Source organism: Ochotona curzoniae, unplaced genomic scaffold (genome assembly GCF_017591425.1).
Source record: "Ochotona curzoniae isolate NIBS_2020 unplaced genomic scaffold, NIBS_Ocur_1.0 scaffold_3890, whole genome shotgun sequence".
NCBI classification, from domain to species: Eukaryota; Metazoa; Chordata; class Mammalia; order Lagomorpha; family Ochotonidae; genus Ochotona; species Ochotona curzoniae.
This window is the reverse complement of record NW_024467115.1, coordinates 14,872,145-14,889,288: the sequence shown is the minus strand read 5'-3', so window position 1 is coordinate 14,889,288 and position 17,144 is coordinate 14,872,145. Positions and strand designations below refer to the sequence as shown.

The 17,144-nt window shown below is 38.8% G+C and overlaps 1 protein-coding gene and 1 non-coding gene across 9 annotated transcripts in view; both read right to left on the bottom strand.

Annotated features, from left to right (window-relative positions):
• The window catches only part of EYA4 (EYA transcriptional coactivator and phosphatase 4), a 260,900-nt gene that overhangs the window by 19,692 nt on the left and 224,064 nt on the right, over nt 1–17,144 (bottom strand). For 4 of the 8 annotated variants that reach the window (XM_040965420.1, XM_040965421.1, XM_040965424.1 and 1 more), the window contains 2 exons: nt 12,307–12,443; nt 10,867–10,950 (listed from right to left, as the gene is read on the bottom strand). In XM_040965420.1, coding sequence (XP_040821354.1) covers nt 10,867–10,950; nt 12,307–12,443 — 221 coding nt within the window. The remainder of the gene's footprint in view (nt 1–10,866; nt 10,951–12,306; nt 12,444–17,144) is intronic. The other 4 variants (XM_040965425.1, XM_040965422.1, XM_040965426.1 and 1 more) reach the window with 1 other exon arrangement.
• LOC121146331 lies at nt 3,939–4,072 on the bottom strand. The gene has a single exon (XR_005882197.1). It is a non-coding gene; the product is annotated as a small nucleolar RNA SNORA16B/SNORA16A family (small nucleolar RNA).

Below are 17,144 nucleotides of genomic sequence, written 5' to 3'. Positions count from 1 at the left end.
ACCACTATGCCACAGCACTGGCCTTCTATATGTTAACTTTTTTTTTCTATCAATAAATTCCTCTGGATAGTCTCTTTTTCTTTTCCGGTGGTGGGTAGGGACTGGGTAGACAGAAAACAGAGAAAGCTAGTAAATATTCTGCCTAGTCATGGAACCGTGAACAAAATGTCTGTATCAAGATCAGGAAAAATCAAATATAATCACAGCATGAAAACATATAATTCCATTAGTGACGCTCTCTGCTTTTGAGGAATGTTCACTGATGCAAGACAATAAAACTGAGCCCCACACTCTTCTGTTGTTTTTGATGACTACTGCCTTACAGATGTGTGTGTGTGTGTGTGTGTGTGTGTGTGTGTGTGTGTGTGTGTGTGTGTTTTCTGGGGTTCAGAAATGTATTATTGAAAAGATTTTCCTTCTGCAGACCAGGTTGGTTAAACCTTCGTCTTAGCATTGGCCAAGTTTTCCTTTTAAGCTTTAAATGAAATTATTCAGTTTTGAAGCTCATTCCCCACATTCTTAGCATTGCAGATCAGATTTACAGGGATAGGACAAAGCTGCTCCTCTTTGATTGCTACTTCATCGAGACCGTGCTTTTTAATATCCAATTTTCTCTGCTTGCAAACAGTGAAAGGGAAATCCATGAAAAACGCATCTTGCACACCTGATAAGCATGCAAGTAAATATATTTAAACAACAACAGCAAAAACAACAATTCAAGAAACCTCTAGCAGGCAAGCCTTGCATGTGGTATGATGGAAACTGTATTTGAGCACTCCATCGGAATGCAACCCCATGGCACTGGGAGGGCTGTTCATTTGTTTTTCAAGCTGTGGTGATTCCACATTACACACTCTCCTAGAGCCAGGACTTAGTAAGCATTTTGGCAAAGTATCATTTGTTAACTGGGAAAGTCTAGGTTTGAGGTTTGCCGGAGTGTGAACTAGCTGCATTTTACTAAGGTTTCCAGAGAGCAAGGCCTGTTGAAAGGGAGGTGTTTCGTCAGCCGGGCCAAAGGCTTGGCACAGATGGGCCGGGGAGAGTCATGTCACAAGCCAAAGAAAACCAGGCCTGTAAGAGGTGGTGATCTTATTTCTAAGAGAATGTCTGGAGAGGACTGAATTTCAAATATCCAATTTTACTTTTTATATTTTTCCAGCTTCCTAAGTCACTGGGACAACTAATTCTAAGTAAGACGATTACAGTGCTGCATTTTTCTAGCATAAGACCCACAGACCTAAGATTTGAAGAAAGATGCCTGGGTGTTTGGTGCGTGTAATACTGGGTATCTCTGCCTTACTCAACACTCCTGTGCAGGAGCTGCATGGCCTGTCAGCTATTTTGTCAGGTATTTGAGAGTGACACACACTTCTGTACCAAACTTTATAGTTTTAAACAGAGATGTTTTTTCCTTTTCATCAGATGTCTCTAGAATTTGGGTACCTTATTTATTAAGAGAGTTGCAAGACCCCTCCCTCCTCCGCCCCCCTTCGCCCCCTCCTTCCGCCCCCCCCCCAGTTTAACTGAATGTTGAGCTTAGAGTCAAAATGCAGTGATTGCAAAAAACTTGGATTGGGGCAAAAAATGTGAGCATGGGATGCTAACAGGGTTCTGTGGAAGGTCTGATATATATAACAGTTCCAATAGTTCCAGAGGGTCTGCAACAGACCTTAATATGGGACAAACTGAACCTCTGCCAGTTTATCCTCTGTCCTACTGTACCAAAACTTGGAACTTTTCCTAAGACATTTCACTGAAGAGGGAGGTCTGGGGGCAGGGGGTAGAGAACATGAGAGAGGGAAAGTATGGGAGAAAAAAGGAAGATGAAGAAAATTAAAATAGCTCTTGGCCTATAAAAGTGTGATTTTAAGTCAGATGTTACCAGTGTAGAACCATTCAGAATCGACCACAGCATTTCTCTAAATCAAAATACTAATGCCTATTAGCCATGTTAGCACAGAGCATAAATTGGAGCCAGACTGTCTGTCTACGGGCCTCTGCCCTGCACTAGGCCATCAGCTGGAATTCCTTCTCTAGGGACACACTCTGAAAACGTCTCAGGAGACACAGCAATTATGTATTTTTAACAAAACAGGAGAGTCTTTTTTAAAGATCTCAAGCCCTTGGAAGAACAATTCCTTTGGGAACTGAAGCACATTTGTGGACTTATGCATGCAGAGCCAGAGGATGTGTAAGACAGCAGGAGGACCAACCAGCTCCGTGAATCAAAGTGGAAACAGCTGCTGGGTTATTTAGACTACATGAACTTCTTTAATCCCTGATAAGAGATTAAATGGAATTCCATCACTAATCAGATGGGAAATTTAACAACTGAGATATTTGCTTTTTTAAAAAAAGATTTATTTATTTCTACTTGAAAGTCAAAGTCACAGGGAAAGAGAAGGATCAACAGATCACTCCCTAAATGCCTGCAACAGTCACAGCTAAAACAGTGAGAGCTTGGAGTTCCTTCAAGGTATCCCACATGGGTGCAGGGGCCTGGGGCTCTGGGCCATCCTCTGCTCCCTTCTGAAGCCATTAGCTGGGAGCTGTGTTGGAAGTGGAGCGCTACCACTAGAACCAGTCCCCAGTGCTAGAGATGCAAGTACTGAGGGCAGAGGATCAGCCTGATAAGCCACCATGCTGGCTTCAACAACTGAGATATCTGCCCAGAGTGGATATGGAATAGCCTTAAGAGACTTTATGATGAACAAGCTAATGAACACCCATTAAATCATCATATATGTACTGAGTGCCTACTATGTGTTTATCAGTTCAAAATTTGGGCCAAGACCAGGGGACCAAAAGTGTCAATTTTTAGCCTGTGGCGCTGGCCAATTAAAGGGAAAGTGGGGACAGACCCCTCTGGGTGGCAACTGTTGAAAAACAGGAGCTTGAAAACGATGAGGTAATCTCCGTGCACAGATGTGATGGCAAGGACATACACAGAGCCTGGAGCTGAGAGTGAGTGCCACATGAGTAATATTGTGACTTAGAGTGGTGCAGAGCAGGGAAGGGAAAGGACGTGAGAACTGGAAGAAAGCCAAAGTGTCCAACAGAGTCTGATGGACAAAAGTGGCGAAATGCAGCAGGACAAGGATGCTTCAATTTTTACGAAAGTCATTTATTGAATTTGGACAGCTATATGGAAATCTGAAGATGAACAAGGAGAGAAGAAACAGGAAGGCCTCAACAGATGTTTCTACTGGCAGGAAACACATGCCATGCAGTATGATGATGGGAAGAACTGGAGCAAGAGCTGGAAGCCTAAGAAACAGAAGTAGATTCCTTGGGGAAGTGAGAGGGTTTGAGTGCAAAAATAAGACAAAGAATCTGGGTACAGGTTCAGAGGCACAGCATTGAGGGACACAGCACTGTGAGGCCAAGGTGACAGACTTCTTTTCAGTTTACTTCTTTGTCCTCCTAACTGAATGGGAGAAATCTGAACCAAATAGGGAAGGGAATCTGAAGACTGGATGAGAGAGCAGTTGCAAAACTGTCAGCTGGAAGTAACCAGCCTAGCAGTACTAGCACGTACTTGTGTTCTATAGCCACATTCAGCTGTTGGGGTACAGGTGGGGTCTGTGGGACTTTTTGCATGTGTGTGAGGTGAGTCTGATGGATAAACAAAGAGGATACAGAAAGAGAGACTTCTGAGTAAATAAAGGGGTTGTGGTGATGCAAGAGGACTCCAAGTTGAGAGGATGACATCTAAGTCCAATGTTCTCAAACTTGACCGTGTATGACAATCACCTATGGAATTTCTTTTTTTTTTTTTTTTTGTTTTGAAATGACAACAGCGGTCTCGCTTGGTCCCCAAACTGAGAACACTGTCCAGCTTTGGGTAGACCTTGCTGCCTCAAGATATACGCTCCTGCCCCCGGGACAATCACAGCATTTCTGGGGCTGTGGCAGTGCCAGGCCCTGCAGGGTTCGGGATGTCTCTTTTCCTGAAATGTTGCAGATCAGTTAGAGCAAACAGAAAAGCGACCGTCGAGGAAGACTATCACTCTGGGCTTCTTTTTGACCACAGCTGCTACGTGGAAGCAGCACAGCTTCGATAAGGGCCACTGGAATTTCTAAAAATTCTGCTGTCTAGGTCATTCAATATTACCAATTAAATCCGATTCTCTGTAGTGGCATCCAAGCATCAGTCAATTCAAAATACTCCAACAATTTCAACACAGAAACAAGACTGACATCAGCAGATGATGACCTGGCTGTTCCAAGTGTGGTTCACAGAACAGAAACCGCAGCATCACTTGGGAACCAGTGAGGCAGGTGGAATCACAGATTTCAGCCCACACCGACTAAATTAGAATGTGTAGTTTAACAGTGCTGCCCCACGATTCCGCTGCCTGATAGTATGTAGGGAGCAGAGGCATAATGCCTCTGCAGATGAAGATTTGGGATAATTAAGGAAAACACAGAACTGATTGGCACGACCTTCTGACTTTCCAAAAGTGAAGTCTGCAGGATGCTGTCAAAGGGCCGGAGGACTTGAGTGACCAAGGTCCCTGTGTCGAGAGGCGGCTGGGGAAACAGGCTTCTTCTCACTTGCTCAGTTCTGAGGGGGAGTGCATTTGCCCATTCTCTCTTTGATAAAGGTCATCTTAACATGACCCACTAAGTCACCTTCTTGGTCACTCAACCAAATGCCTAGGAGGGAGTCATTAAAGGTGAAAAAGGAATAAATTTTCTCTGGATTAAAAGAATTTCCCAATAACCCAAGTGTTCAATGCAAGGAACCTATTTGCAATTGAGCAGTATGGAATCGTGAATGGGATCATCACATAATTTAGGTACCACTACCAGTTTCTAGGGTTTCAATCTGAAGAAATCCAATGAATAACAATTGCCTGAGTTACCTAAATTGATAGCAAAGGTTATGGTAAAGTCAAGGTGTTAAGACTGATCATGGCGAGTGAACAGGAGATCCTGGGGCTGAGAGGACTGGTGCAGACCAGACATCAAATGTGCACACCAGCTGAGGCAGCCTCGGGCCCTGGGCTGCTGCATTAGTAGACATCACAGAAGCATGGCGGAAACATTAATTTTGAGATAGCAGCATTCATGATCTTATGAACTACCCATCTTATCTTTCAAGATGTAAGATTAAATGATATTCTTGGATAAAAATCACCAAAAACTAGAAAAGAGATAACAAAGAGTCTCTGTAGAGGTTTACATTTTAAGAGACCAGGTAATCTTTCTCTTTTTGTTATAGTAGTTGAAGGTAGTAAATGTGACACCTTTTAGGATCTACCACATTAGCTAAAGAAGGCCTGGAATAAACACTAGTAACATAATTAGCTCCTCATGATATTACCTACAGCCATTTAATTCAGCAATAAAACATACATTTCTAGGGGCAGGCACTTTGATTGGCAGGTTCCATGCCTGTAGCAGCAGCATCCCATTTGGGGGCTATTTCAAGACCCAGCTGCTCTATTTCTGATCCAACTCGCTGCTAATGCCATGAGAAATCAGTGAAAGATGGCCCAGGTTTTTGGGCTCCTGCACCCAGAAGATCTCGGTTTCCAGCTTTTCATCGGCTCAGCTCCAGCTGATGTGGCCATTTGGGGAATGAATCAGTGGTTGGAAGATCTCTCTCTGTCTCTCCTTATCTCTGTAATCCTACCTTCCAAATAAAATAAAAATAAATCTTTAAAAATAAACAAATAAATTTCTCTCAAATAAGCATGTACTCTACACAGAGCTCAGAAAGAGGAGTCCATGAAAGGCAGTGTTATCCCCCCAAGTGCCTCAGAAAGAATTTGAGACATGTCACTGAATTTGACTTAGCTTCCTTTTATGTATGGGTGGATTATATTTACCTATATGCCACATGCATACACAAACTAGAAGCAAACACAAAATACATTCTCCTTTTTTGGAGATTTATAAATTCTGTTTGCAGTTCCTGTGGAAAAAAAAGAACCTTTCTAATCACTTCACCACAATGCCGAGAATCTCACATTGTGAGTAAAACAGCAGACATAAAGAGAAGAAAATCTCTCTTAATGTCAGCATACACCTAAATAGCAGAATGATGGACTTGTGATTTTTGTTGAAGGATTGTACTATTGTAATAATATAGGGAAAATCAGTGGGTGGAGGGGACTTAGGGAAGAGGGAGTGGAATTTCCAGACGCTGTGGAACTGTATCTTACAGCAAAACAAACAAACAAAAACAAACAAAAAACCGTTGTTTTCCAAGTTGTAAGTTTCTTTAAAACTAAATAAACCCAGCCCACACTTTTGGAGAGCTTACTCTATGGTGAGCAATATGCTGAATTTTGAAACATTAGGTCATGTAGCCCTCATAATCAACTGATGACTTACACAGCAGGAAACTGAGACTCAACAAAGGCTAAACAAACTAGCCAAGGTCATGTGGGTGATGGGAGGAGGAGCCAACCCACGCACAGTGCGTCCAAAGCCAGACCTCTCCACTGAGGTGATGGGGATGGTGTTAGCACTATCATTAGGGCTGCCTCCAGTCCATTGCTATAATACTTCATTGATAGTGATCAGTCCTGACTCAATTACACTGATTTCCTCTAGTCTACAAGCACAAAGGTCAGTATTTATCTTCATGTCCATTATAGCGTTTTCCTTGCTACTGCAGATGTCTTCTTCTATGTACAAATAGGCCACTGAATATGAAATCAACCAATTTACTTATTTATTAATTCCCCAGCACTGCATCTAAGATGTTGTCTGAGTTAATCAGATCCTTTAGGAACATGAGCTTTGATTTCACTTTGGAAATCAACTGTTCAATTTCCCTTTTGCATTGCATTTCTCCTTCTGATTTAGAGTATTTCCTTTATATTTTGTCCATGGGATATCTTAAGGGACTCACAACTTCTGAGCACATGATTCATTAATGCTCTAAAACAAATAACATCCCTAAGGCACAATTCATCTAGCTTATTTCACTCCTCCTCCGTTCTCCATGAAAGGAATTACTGAAACTTATCAGGTAAAATAATGTATACAATTAAGCAGAGAATACGAATGATCATCATACACTGCAAGAGATGATGGATGATTTCTGGTCCGCAGGCTCTCAACTTTACAAACTCTTATTTCAGAGTTTTCCAGTGCTAAAAACTATACATGCCAACCAGTGTTCAGCTGCAAAACCCATCATTAGCCTCACAGACAGCAGGACTCAAATACCGATGTCCCTCATTTGCTGTTGTGGTAAGCATCCAGAAACAGTTCTGCTTGAGAGAAGAGAGTGCTGACAACCGCACTAACAATGTGATAATGTACAAGAAAGATCCTTGGGAAACTCAGCAGATTTCTTTATAAATGGAGGCAGAATTTTCCAAAGACTTTGATATTTTTATTAAAACACCTAAGTTAGCTAGATAGGGCACTTTACGAGCAATATGACATTCTTCAGTTGGTGTGTTACATGGAATTCATTTTTACTGGTTTTGGAAAAAAATGAGACCAAAAGAGCATAAACTTAATGTTAGAGAGGTGATTTTCAGCCAGGTAAAGCTGAATAACACCGTATCGATTACACAGGGTGGCAATGAAAGCTAAGAGGGTGCATTTAATAGGACACTGGGGGAAGGACCAAGGCTATGGGCAGAAGTTCAAAACGCTACTTCTTTTACCCAGCATTTACAAGCAAGGACAGAAAAGGAGACAGGTACAAAGGCAGCTAGGTGTGTTAACTTAGGCGCATGCTTTTACCTCACTGGTGCCTGTACTTCTAGCTTGCAGCTCACTACATTTTAGCTCGCTCAGATTAATAAAACACAATATCTGCAAATGCATTGCAGCAGTAAACACCAATTTACCGCATGACTGCAAATATCTGCCTGTAGTCATTTCCCACTTGGGGAAAAATGGGTATTTTTACTTACATTTCTCTGACCTGGGAGATAGATGCTGGTTTTCATAGTTACATAGCATTTCAGTATATTTTAAATTATCTCATTTAAGGTCAGGAAGGAGATGGACTAGAACTGTTTTCAGATAAGGAAACTAACAGAGACCAAATCACTTGCACATCTAAGCCCAAGGTTTCCTGGTTTCTAGCTCAAAAAACAGGTGTTCAGCTTAGCAGTTGAAACACCTGTGTGTCACCTAAAAGTGTCCAAGTTCAATTCCTGGGTCTGGCTCCAAGTTTCCTGCCAATGCATACTGTGGAGTTAGCAGTGATCCTTCGGCTGGATAACTGCCCAAGACACTACACTCTGAACCAGGAATGGCCTCTGGAAACACCTTCCACGTGATTGAGAAAGATGGGGCCAGGAACGAAGCCTGTCTGTTGCAATGAGAGCTGCATGTCCAGGGAGCCTTCGGAGCTGTAACGAGTGTATGCAGGGATGCATCACAGCGGAAGGCTTCTGAGAACTCTGCCTTTGGAGTTGCACTTAAAGCCAGTTCATGAGTTAACTGAGAAAAGCTGCTTTGTCCCACTGTGACATTTTTGAGAAAAAGAAAACACATTTTTATCCATGTTATCACACTCCTTATGCACCATCTTGGGTCCAAATGACCTGATTATTTCTAAAGAATAAAATCACCACAGAGGAACAGAACTGAAGTCAGGAAATGCATGAAGAACTCACTCCGAGGATGAGGCCCATCACTACTTTGGTGCCACCGGAGAAACATGGATTACTGCATCTTGAAGGATGACTAGCGTGCATGAATCTTTATTTGAATTAACATGCTCAAGTTAGTTTGTTTAAAAAACTTAAATGAAACCTAGCTGCACAAAACAAAACACAAAAACCAAAAAATTTAAAGAAAACCTGCAAAGAGTTCAGTAGGACTTCCATGTATCCTGTTAAGATAATACTACTGCAGCGTTGGTGGTATAGTGGTGAGCATAGCTGCAAAAGAAATTTTTTAGCTTACAATCTGGGAACTTTTTAAAATAAAACTCACTATCAGTAACAGAATCTTGAGTGTACAATCTAAATTTATGTATAGCAGCTTACTTATAAATTATTCATACACTTAATAATAATCTCATGCATGTATGCTATGGACTGCCAATTAACATCTATCCACAACTCAAAGCTAAAATCCTAAACATAAGTGTGATAGCTTTAGGAAGTAGAGTTTTTGAGAGGTAATTAGCTCATGAGGGTAGAGTCCTTATGAATGAGAATGGACTGATATTCTTAAAAACACACGTGCCTGCTCTCTCTCTCTCTCTCACTCACACACACACACTGGATCTCTGCTTTACACAATGTGAAGTCACAGAAAGACAAGCCTAAGAATTTTGTATCTTGTTCTTGACCTTCTCAATTTCCAGAAGCATGAGAAGTCTCAATTAAGTTGTCTACAATAATTCATTAGTTCTCAAAGCTAAGATAATGTCTAAAGTGTGCTGCATACTATGAAGCAGACAATAAAAAAAACATGAGATACAAATACACATGTGCATTCTTTCTAATATTTTCATTCTTTATCCTAGGATAGCACTTTGCATATGTATACATTCCACTGTAGAAATGACTGTTTTAGGTGATGGGCTTGTGAACAAGGCCAAAATTCTTTCCTGTAAATGGCTGTAAAAATGCTGTAAGATATTTGAAAAGTTTTGTGGAAGATGGAATACAAGGCAAGTTTATTCTGGTGCAAAAATATTTTTAAGAGTTTTACACTTACTTATTTGACAGGCCAACTGACATGGGATTGCACAAAGAGAGAGTGCTGGAGACTGCACGCAAGAAAGAAAAACTGGTACATGGGCTTCAAAAACCTTAGCACCACAGGAAACTAATCTTTAAATTCCATCGCCTAGGAATTCTCTGAAGTTCAACAACATCCATTACCTATACCAAAAAGCAAATGGTATTGCAGACTCACTCAAATTGTAATTCAAGAATATATGTGTGTGTGTGTGTGTGTGTGTGTGTGTGTGTGTGTATTCAATGTAACAAAGCAACTGGACATTTTTTGTCTAGATGACAGATCTGAACACAGTTGCTAAAAACTGCATGCCAACCTGCAAGGAGACATCACCAAATAATGCGATACTATAAAGGCAAATTATGATTCTTCTGTGAGTCTGATATGCACAGGAACCAAAACAAAGCACAACTTTGAACACAGTGGAAAAAAACAGGCTAGTATGGTCTGAACTGACCATGACAAGACGATAAATCTTCAAATACGTAAATAGTAACGTGTTTCAGGTAGAAAATGTGTTGCTGCTGCACAGTCTGGAAAAGCACTGACAATTTTGTAACAAAACTCTTATAAGAAGCTAATTATGAAAACAAAAGCAAGATCACAAGAAAGGGAAGTTACGACATTATGCCACTGAACTTATATATGCAAAAAAGATATCCTCCAGTCACTGATTGTTTACTTACTCAAGTTACAGAAGAACACTGACATTCTTAATTCCAAAGAATGTATTAGAGAAGAAGTAGCAGTGATTTGTGCAGCAAATTAGTTGTATTTCTGAAAAGTTCCTTTGCTAGGAAAAATATATTTATTGCACAAAGTTTTAATGTCCATTTCAATTTACAAAATTGATTTTCTAAAATAGATACTTGAGAAAAAAAGAAGCTTTTGTCTTGGTGTAGAAAACACAAAATCATTGTGAAGAGAGCAGAAGTAACTCCATTTATAATGAGCTTTGTAAATTTGCATTGAAGAGCAGCAAGTCACTGCATGACAGACTGATCAGGCAGGAAGAAGGCGGGCTGTAAATGTAAGCAGGAGGGAGGGACTCACAGGAATGATCACAGTCATGAATATCTGAATTGGTTGACTTTATGCATACATATATGAATGTATAAAATGACCCTTGATTTTTAAACAAAACTAGTTTTAACAAGATTTCTTGACATGTATGTCTTTCCATCTTACCTTGCCATACTTCTGTGCATAAGACCCTGTGAGCAGTGAGTGAAAAACAATGATGGTTTCATCCAAGTCCCAGACAAAAACGCGCTAGAGACAAAACAAAAATTATTATAAAAAGACGAAGTTTAAGGAACAGAAACTTATTTGCAAGATAAAAATTATCTTCCATTTTTATTGGATACAATCTTGATACGATTTCACGGAGCGCTGTCTCAATTTGTTACTTGTTTTTTAAATTTAGCAAGTCTCCTGTAATACTGAAAAAAATTCTAATTCGAATGAATTTATTGAAACATTTACTTGTGGTTAATTTTAAAAAGATGATATATTTGGAATTTATGATTGAAGTATACTTGAAACTGTATTCTAAAATTATAACAGATTCACAAAGTTTTTTGATTTATGCAAATAAACATTTTCAAACTTACTTAAAAGGTTCAATGATTAACCCATATGTGGCAAGCACTAAACATGGAGCCTTGGTCAGATTAGACCAGATGATGTGTTAGTGGGTTTGCACAGAATTTTGAAAGATTTAAAGTCTTTCAAATATTTTTGAAATTCAACATTTTAAAATAGAGAGATGTCATGCAAAGTTGGGAATTCTGACAGGAACAGGGACCTGGGAACTGCGACAATGCTGACATTCTCATAGAACGGAGACAGGTGGATCACTCAGAGACAGTGTGTGTAACTTAGTCCTAACAGTCAGCTGGAGCTCTTCAGTTGGGCCATTCATTTGTGTCCCTCACCAATTTCTAAAAGCCATTTGAATTTGCTACTGCTCATTTGAAAAATATCACCTCCTGGGAAGTAAAATGTTTATTATTTGATTTTACCAACTCTGAGGTTTAACTTTTTCGTTGAAACAGGTTTTTGTAAGAAACAATATCTTGCTTAAAAAATAGCATCACATTCTATCTTATAATAAAAACCACCCTTGCTATTGTGGGTATGTCTCAAAAGAGGTTATGCTAGAAAAAAAGGAATACAGTTTTAAATCTCCATAAATACAAAAATATGAACACATATACCAAATACCTGAAACTGCTCTATGTTCAGGTGGCTCTTCCTCCCAAATAGAATGGCTTTAGCTTTCATGTATATTGATCAATTATTTTAACACTACCAAACATGATGTTTATCAGAAAATTGTTCCCTAAGCAGTGGTTATATATTTTAAATGTGTTTGCTCATATTTGGATCAAAAGATCCAATTCTTTCAAGCCCAGAGTTTGTGAAGTACCACTACTTTTTAGTTATTTTCTTATATTTTGCTTTTGAATAGATGGTTTCAATTTCCATAATTGTAAAATGATTGTGACAAGGGAGGACCACTCAACTCATATTGTGTCTTTTTTTTTTTTTCCAAGTTTGGAACTTACTGAACAGCAGGGTTAAGTATATCATCATGTTACATCCCCTGAGAGGAAACAGGCGTACCTCCAGGTCACTATCCGGAGGCGGGGAAGGATTATTTTTCCGGCCTCTTCCCCGGGACTTTGACCCAGAACCCCTACACGTTCTCTCATCCAGATCTTTGATAGGTGTGGAGGGACTCTGCACGGCATCAAACTCTCCTAGAAGTAAGGAAAATTGTGTCAATACTAGCACTTCAGTCAGTTGGGTATGAGTCTTCTGTAATGCTCATCTTCATAAATTCCTGCACAGCAGAAGCTATCTTATGATAAAACAAAGTTTTATTACACCAAACACATGAAATTCTGATTCAAACATTTTGTACGTCAAATTAAATCCTTCCTAGTATGGAACTGTATATTCTAATAAATCCGAATGTCTTTTATACTATACATAGTTTTAGCTTCCTGTCCCCTACTTACACATTTATGTACATTCAAATCTGTCCTTGCTTTAAAGAATCTTTTATAGCAATCTGAATTGTGCGTGAGAACAGGGTGTGGTAGAGCAAATATGATCCCATTTCCTAGTTCACTCTTCAACAGCATGTAAAGGCCGTGTCTGGGCCAAGGCATGACCAGGTGTTAGGAACTCAATCTAGATCCCACGCAAGCTTGGTGGAAAGAATCCAATCACTTGAGCATGACAGAGTGAGAAGCTGCAGTCAGGTATGGAACGCAAGCATGCTGAGGAAGGGATGTAGGCATCTTAAGTCCTGGGATGAATGCCTACCTTCCTTGCCTCCTTTCTGCCAAATTTCAAAGAATTCTGAAACTCCTAGATCAATCACATCCTTACACCTGTAAACATAAATCCCTAATCCTACAACTTAGAAAAATCATGCTCTGAGTTTAAAATCTTCCCTTCAAAATTGTTTATATGGTCACAATTACTACTCTCGTTATATTTCTTTTGGAACATCAACGGCCTACACTATTCCATTAACAATTTGCTTTTGAAAGAGAAGATAGCATACATATATAGATACAACAAACATTTCCAAAGAGAAGGGCTGTATACAACATGGACAATTACACTACTGTGTATCTGATTTACCAAAACGTAGCTTAAATTCCCCAAACCCTAAAGAGAGTAGCAAGGAAAATTCTGCTATTCAACTCAGCAGGCAATCAGTGGCGGTGAAGTAAGGAGGTGAAAAGAGCCCAAAGGAGAATGAAAAAAAAATCTGGTTTTGGAAAGTTTCTGTCATTCCACAAACAAAAACCTTCATGTATACTCACCCTTTGCAAGTTACTGAAGGATGTTAAAAAGGGTTCTAGGAATATGAACAAACTATGACAATGTTTTGATAGAGGTAAAACATCGTCATTTAAAAAATTGTGGGCAGTAGCTCCAGTTTTAATAGGTCCGTACCAGGAATCACACATTGCTCTTTTATTTTAAAAAAGTAATTGAATACATATGGTTAGCTTCATTCACTGTTCAAAGTGCCTATCAGATGATCCGTACAACAGCGCAGAGCAATTATCTTCTTTCCTTTACAAGTTAGAGATTCATCATGCGTGTGTATTGAGATTATTTTAATGTTACTAATTATAGTTGGGTTATTCAAAATTTTAGGCTATTAGGAATAAAGCTGCTATCTGTGTTATTGTACCTGTTTGTGAACAGGGGACCTACTCCTTTTGGGTAGCTTGATTCAGAAGTAGTACTTCAAGTGTGAAAGAAGGAATAATATAATTTTCAGAAAGAGACAGACATCTCCTATAGTTAATGTATTAACTTAATCTCCCATTACAAATGAGAGTTCTAGTTGATTCATATGCTTTCCAATACTTGATATTGTTCATCCACGTTTTTAAGATGTATTTGTTCAAAAGTTAGAGTTAGAAAGAGATAAATCTTTCATCTGATGGATCAATATCCAGATGGAGAGGGCATGGCCAGGTCAAAGTTGCGAGTCAGGGGGTACCACTGGGTCCCCTACGTTGCTAGCAGGGATCCAGTTACTTGGGCCATCTTTCATTGATTACCTAGGCCATTAACAGGGAGCTGGATCACAAGTGGAGCAGCTGTGACGTAAACCACTGCCCAAATGGGATACTGGCATAGTTGGGAGCCGGCTATACCTGCTGTGCTACCATGCAGGCTCCTGCTCATCACTTTTATTTTGGCCATTGTATATTGAAATTTCATGGATTGATTAACATTTTCTTGATGAATTATCTATGGAAGAAAACTTTTTATGTATTTCTTGACCACTGATGTCTTGTGAAAGTTTTTGTCTTTTAACAAACTGGATTGTCTTTTTTTTATTATTGATTTATTGGAATTCTTCAATGGAAAAACTATGTAATTCAAACCTCACTGTAATCCAGAGAGGTAATCCATCATAATAACGTCTGTTAATATGGGGGAGAGGGAACGCAATGCTTAACTAATTTGCCAAAATTAAATAGCTTGTATGTGGCAATACTTTCACGATTTAAGACCTTTTGATTCTGAACCCCCGTGTCTCCATCCTCACCCAAATGGTAATAGACTCTGCATGTTACAAAAGGATCAAACTTAAATCCACTTCCACTGATCAAAAACATTACACAATAACCTATTGCAACGAAAAAAAAAGTATTTGCAAACTGTACATCTGAAAAGAGATTAAGGTTCAAATTATATAAGCCATAGTTGCAGCTCAATAACATAAGAACTGAACAAATAATCTAAAAATACATATTTCAAAAGAAAATATTCGAATCACCATTTACATGAAAAATACTCAACATCACCAATTGTGAGAGAAATAGGAATTACGGTAACAGTGCAATATCACTTTACACTTAATAGAATAATTGTTATCAAAGGGAAGAAAGATAACAAACATTGGCGAGGATATGAAAAAAAAAAAACCTTACACACTATTGGTGAGATTCTAAATCAGTATAGCCATTGTAGACAAGAGCATGAAGATGCTTCAAAGAATCAAAAATGGAAGTATTCAGCAATGGGAATACTGACCAAAGAACTGAAATCAGTGTGATGAAACAGATTTCCGTGCTCTCATATGTATTTCAGCTTATTTACATAGGTAAGATATGGGTTCAATGTAAATGCTTATCAAAGAATAAATGAATCAATGGATAAAATACACACACGCAAAGGAATGCAAGAATGAAATTCAGCATTTAAGTAGGAAATATGCTCATTTAGGATAACCATCGAGAAGGTGGGCACTGTGGTAAGCAAAGTAAACCAGGCACAGAATGACAAATACTATATGGTCTCACTATCATACTGAATCTGAAAAATGTGAATTTAGAGAATTGCAGAGTAGAAAGGGATGACCAGGGAGTGTGGCAGAATGGAGAGTGATTGGGAAGATTTTGGTGAAAGAATACAAAACTTCAGTTAAGTGACAGAAATCAGAGAACTATTTTAACACAGCTACAGTTAATAACAGTGTTTTTTGTCCTTGAAAACTACTATAAAACATTATAAGTGTTCTCACCATAAAAATAAGTAGGTGAGATCAGTTCTATGTTAGCTTGCTTCAGGCATTTTACCATCCATGTGTACATATTTTGAGGCACGTTGTATATTATCATTACATCCAATTTCCTATAAGTCAGCTTAGAAAAACTAAATAAAAGAGTCATTGAAAGATCTTCATAGAGGGAAAGGGCACTGTGTTATAAAGGGCACCAGGGCTCTGGGTTCCTGTGGTGATCACATTTTGATGGTGCTCTCTTGTTCGTGTAAAATTATGAACTTGAGCTCAGCTGGTCATGAAACATTTGTTGGTGTTTTTTTTTTTTTTAAGCTGTCTGTTCCACTGTTCCAGCCCAATGTGACGGAGGCAGCTAGTTGCAGGAACACACAGTGACGGCATGGGTAGACACCATGTGGTCTGTCGTCTCATTTAGGTTCTTTCGCTCAGTAAGACGGGTAGCAGTTTGCTTCCCTTTCTCTCTTCATAGGAAATACAGCATTCTATGAGACGATGGCTGTGTTCTGTCTAAGCATCTGGCTTCCTTTCAGAATGAGCAGCGAACTCACTGTTTCTTTTACTTTTCTGGAGCATTTGTTAATTTGTTAGCTAATGTACAGCAATCTAAAGTCTCAAGACAAAGGATAATATTGTCACAAGTGACTAATTTTATCAATGTTTTAACTATTCAAAAAGAAGACATAAAAACGTACCTCAAGTTCTTGTGCTACAATCTCTCCTCAAACTTTCTGAATGCACATCAAAAATATAATTTACCTAAGACAAACGTAACGCTAAAGGCAAAGAAAGATCTTTATAAAGATAAGGAACTAAAATGTCTGTTCTTAATCAACACAGTAGTGTTTCTTTAACTTCACTGTCAAACTGACTAATAAGGTAAAGTAAATAACTGAATGCTATTTGCAATTTCCAAATAACATCAGTCATTACCAATTGCCCTGGGCTTTTGCTGAGCCATGGTACACAAAGACTGAGTAATTATCCTTTAATCAGAGCAGTAATGAATAACTGCCCCTTGTAAGTTTTAGATATTCGAATCCAACTATATTTCATTAAGCTTAATCGCTAAATCAGAAGAACCAGCTGTCCTTTATTGAATATAACGTATGTTTCTGTTTTTGAAATGGAGCTCAATAGTGAATGTTCTATGAAAAACTAGATTGTTGCGTCTCTGTCGTAAGTCCAAAATGCAGAATCAGTCAATGGGAAACTTTTTTTTTTTTTTTTTTTTTGCTTTTGGACTAAGTACATCAGATTTCATCAATGTAAAAAAAAAAAAGGAAAAGAAAAGTTTCATACTTATCAATTAGCTTGCATTTTGGAAACATGCCAGATTTGAAAAGACAAAAATCAAATTTTAAGCTAGAATTTGGAGTCGCAGAACTCCTGAAAATTT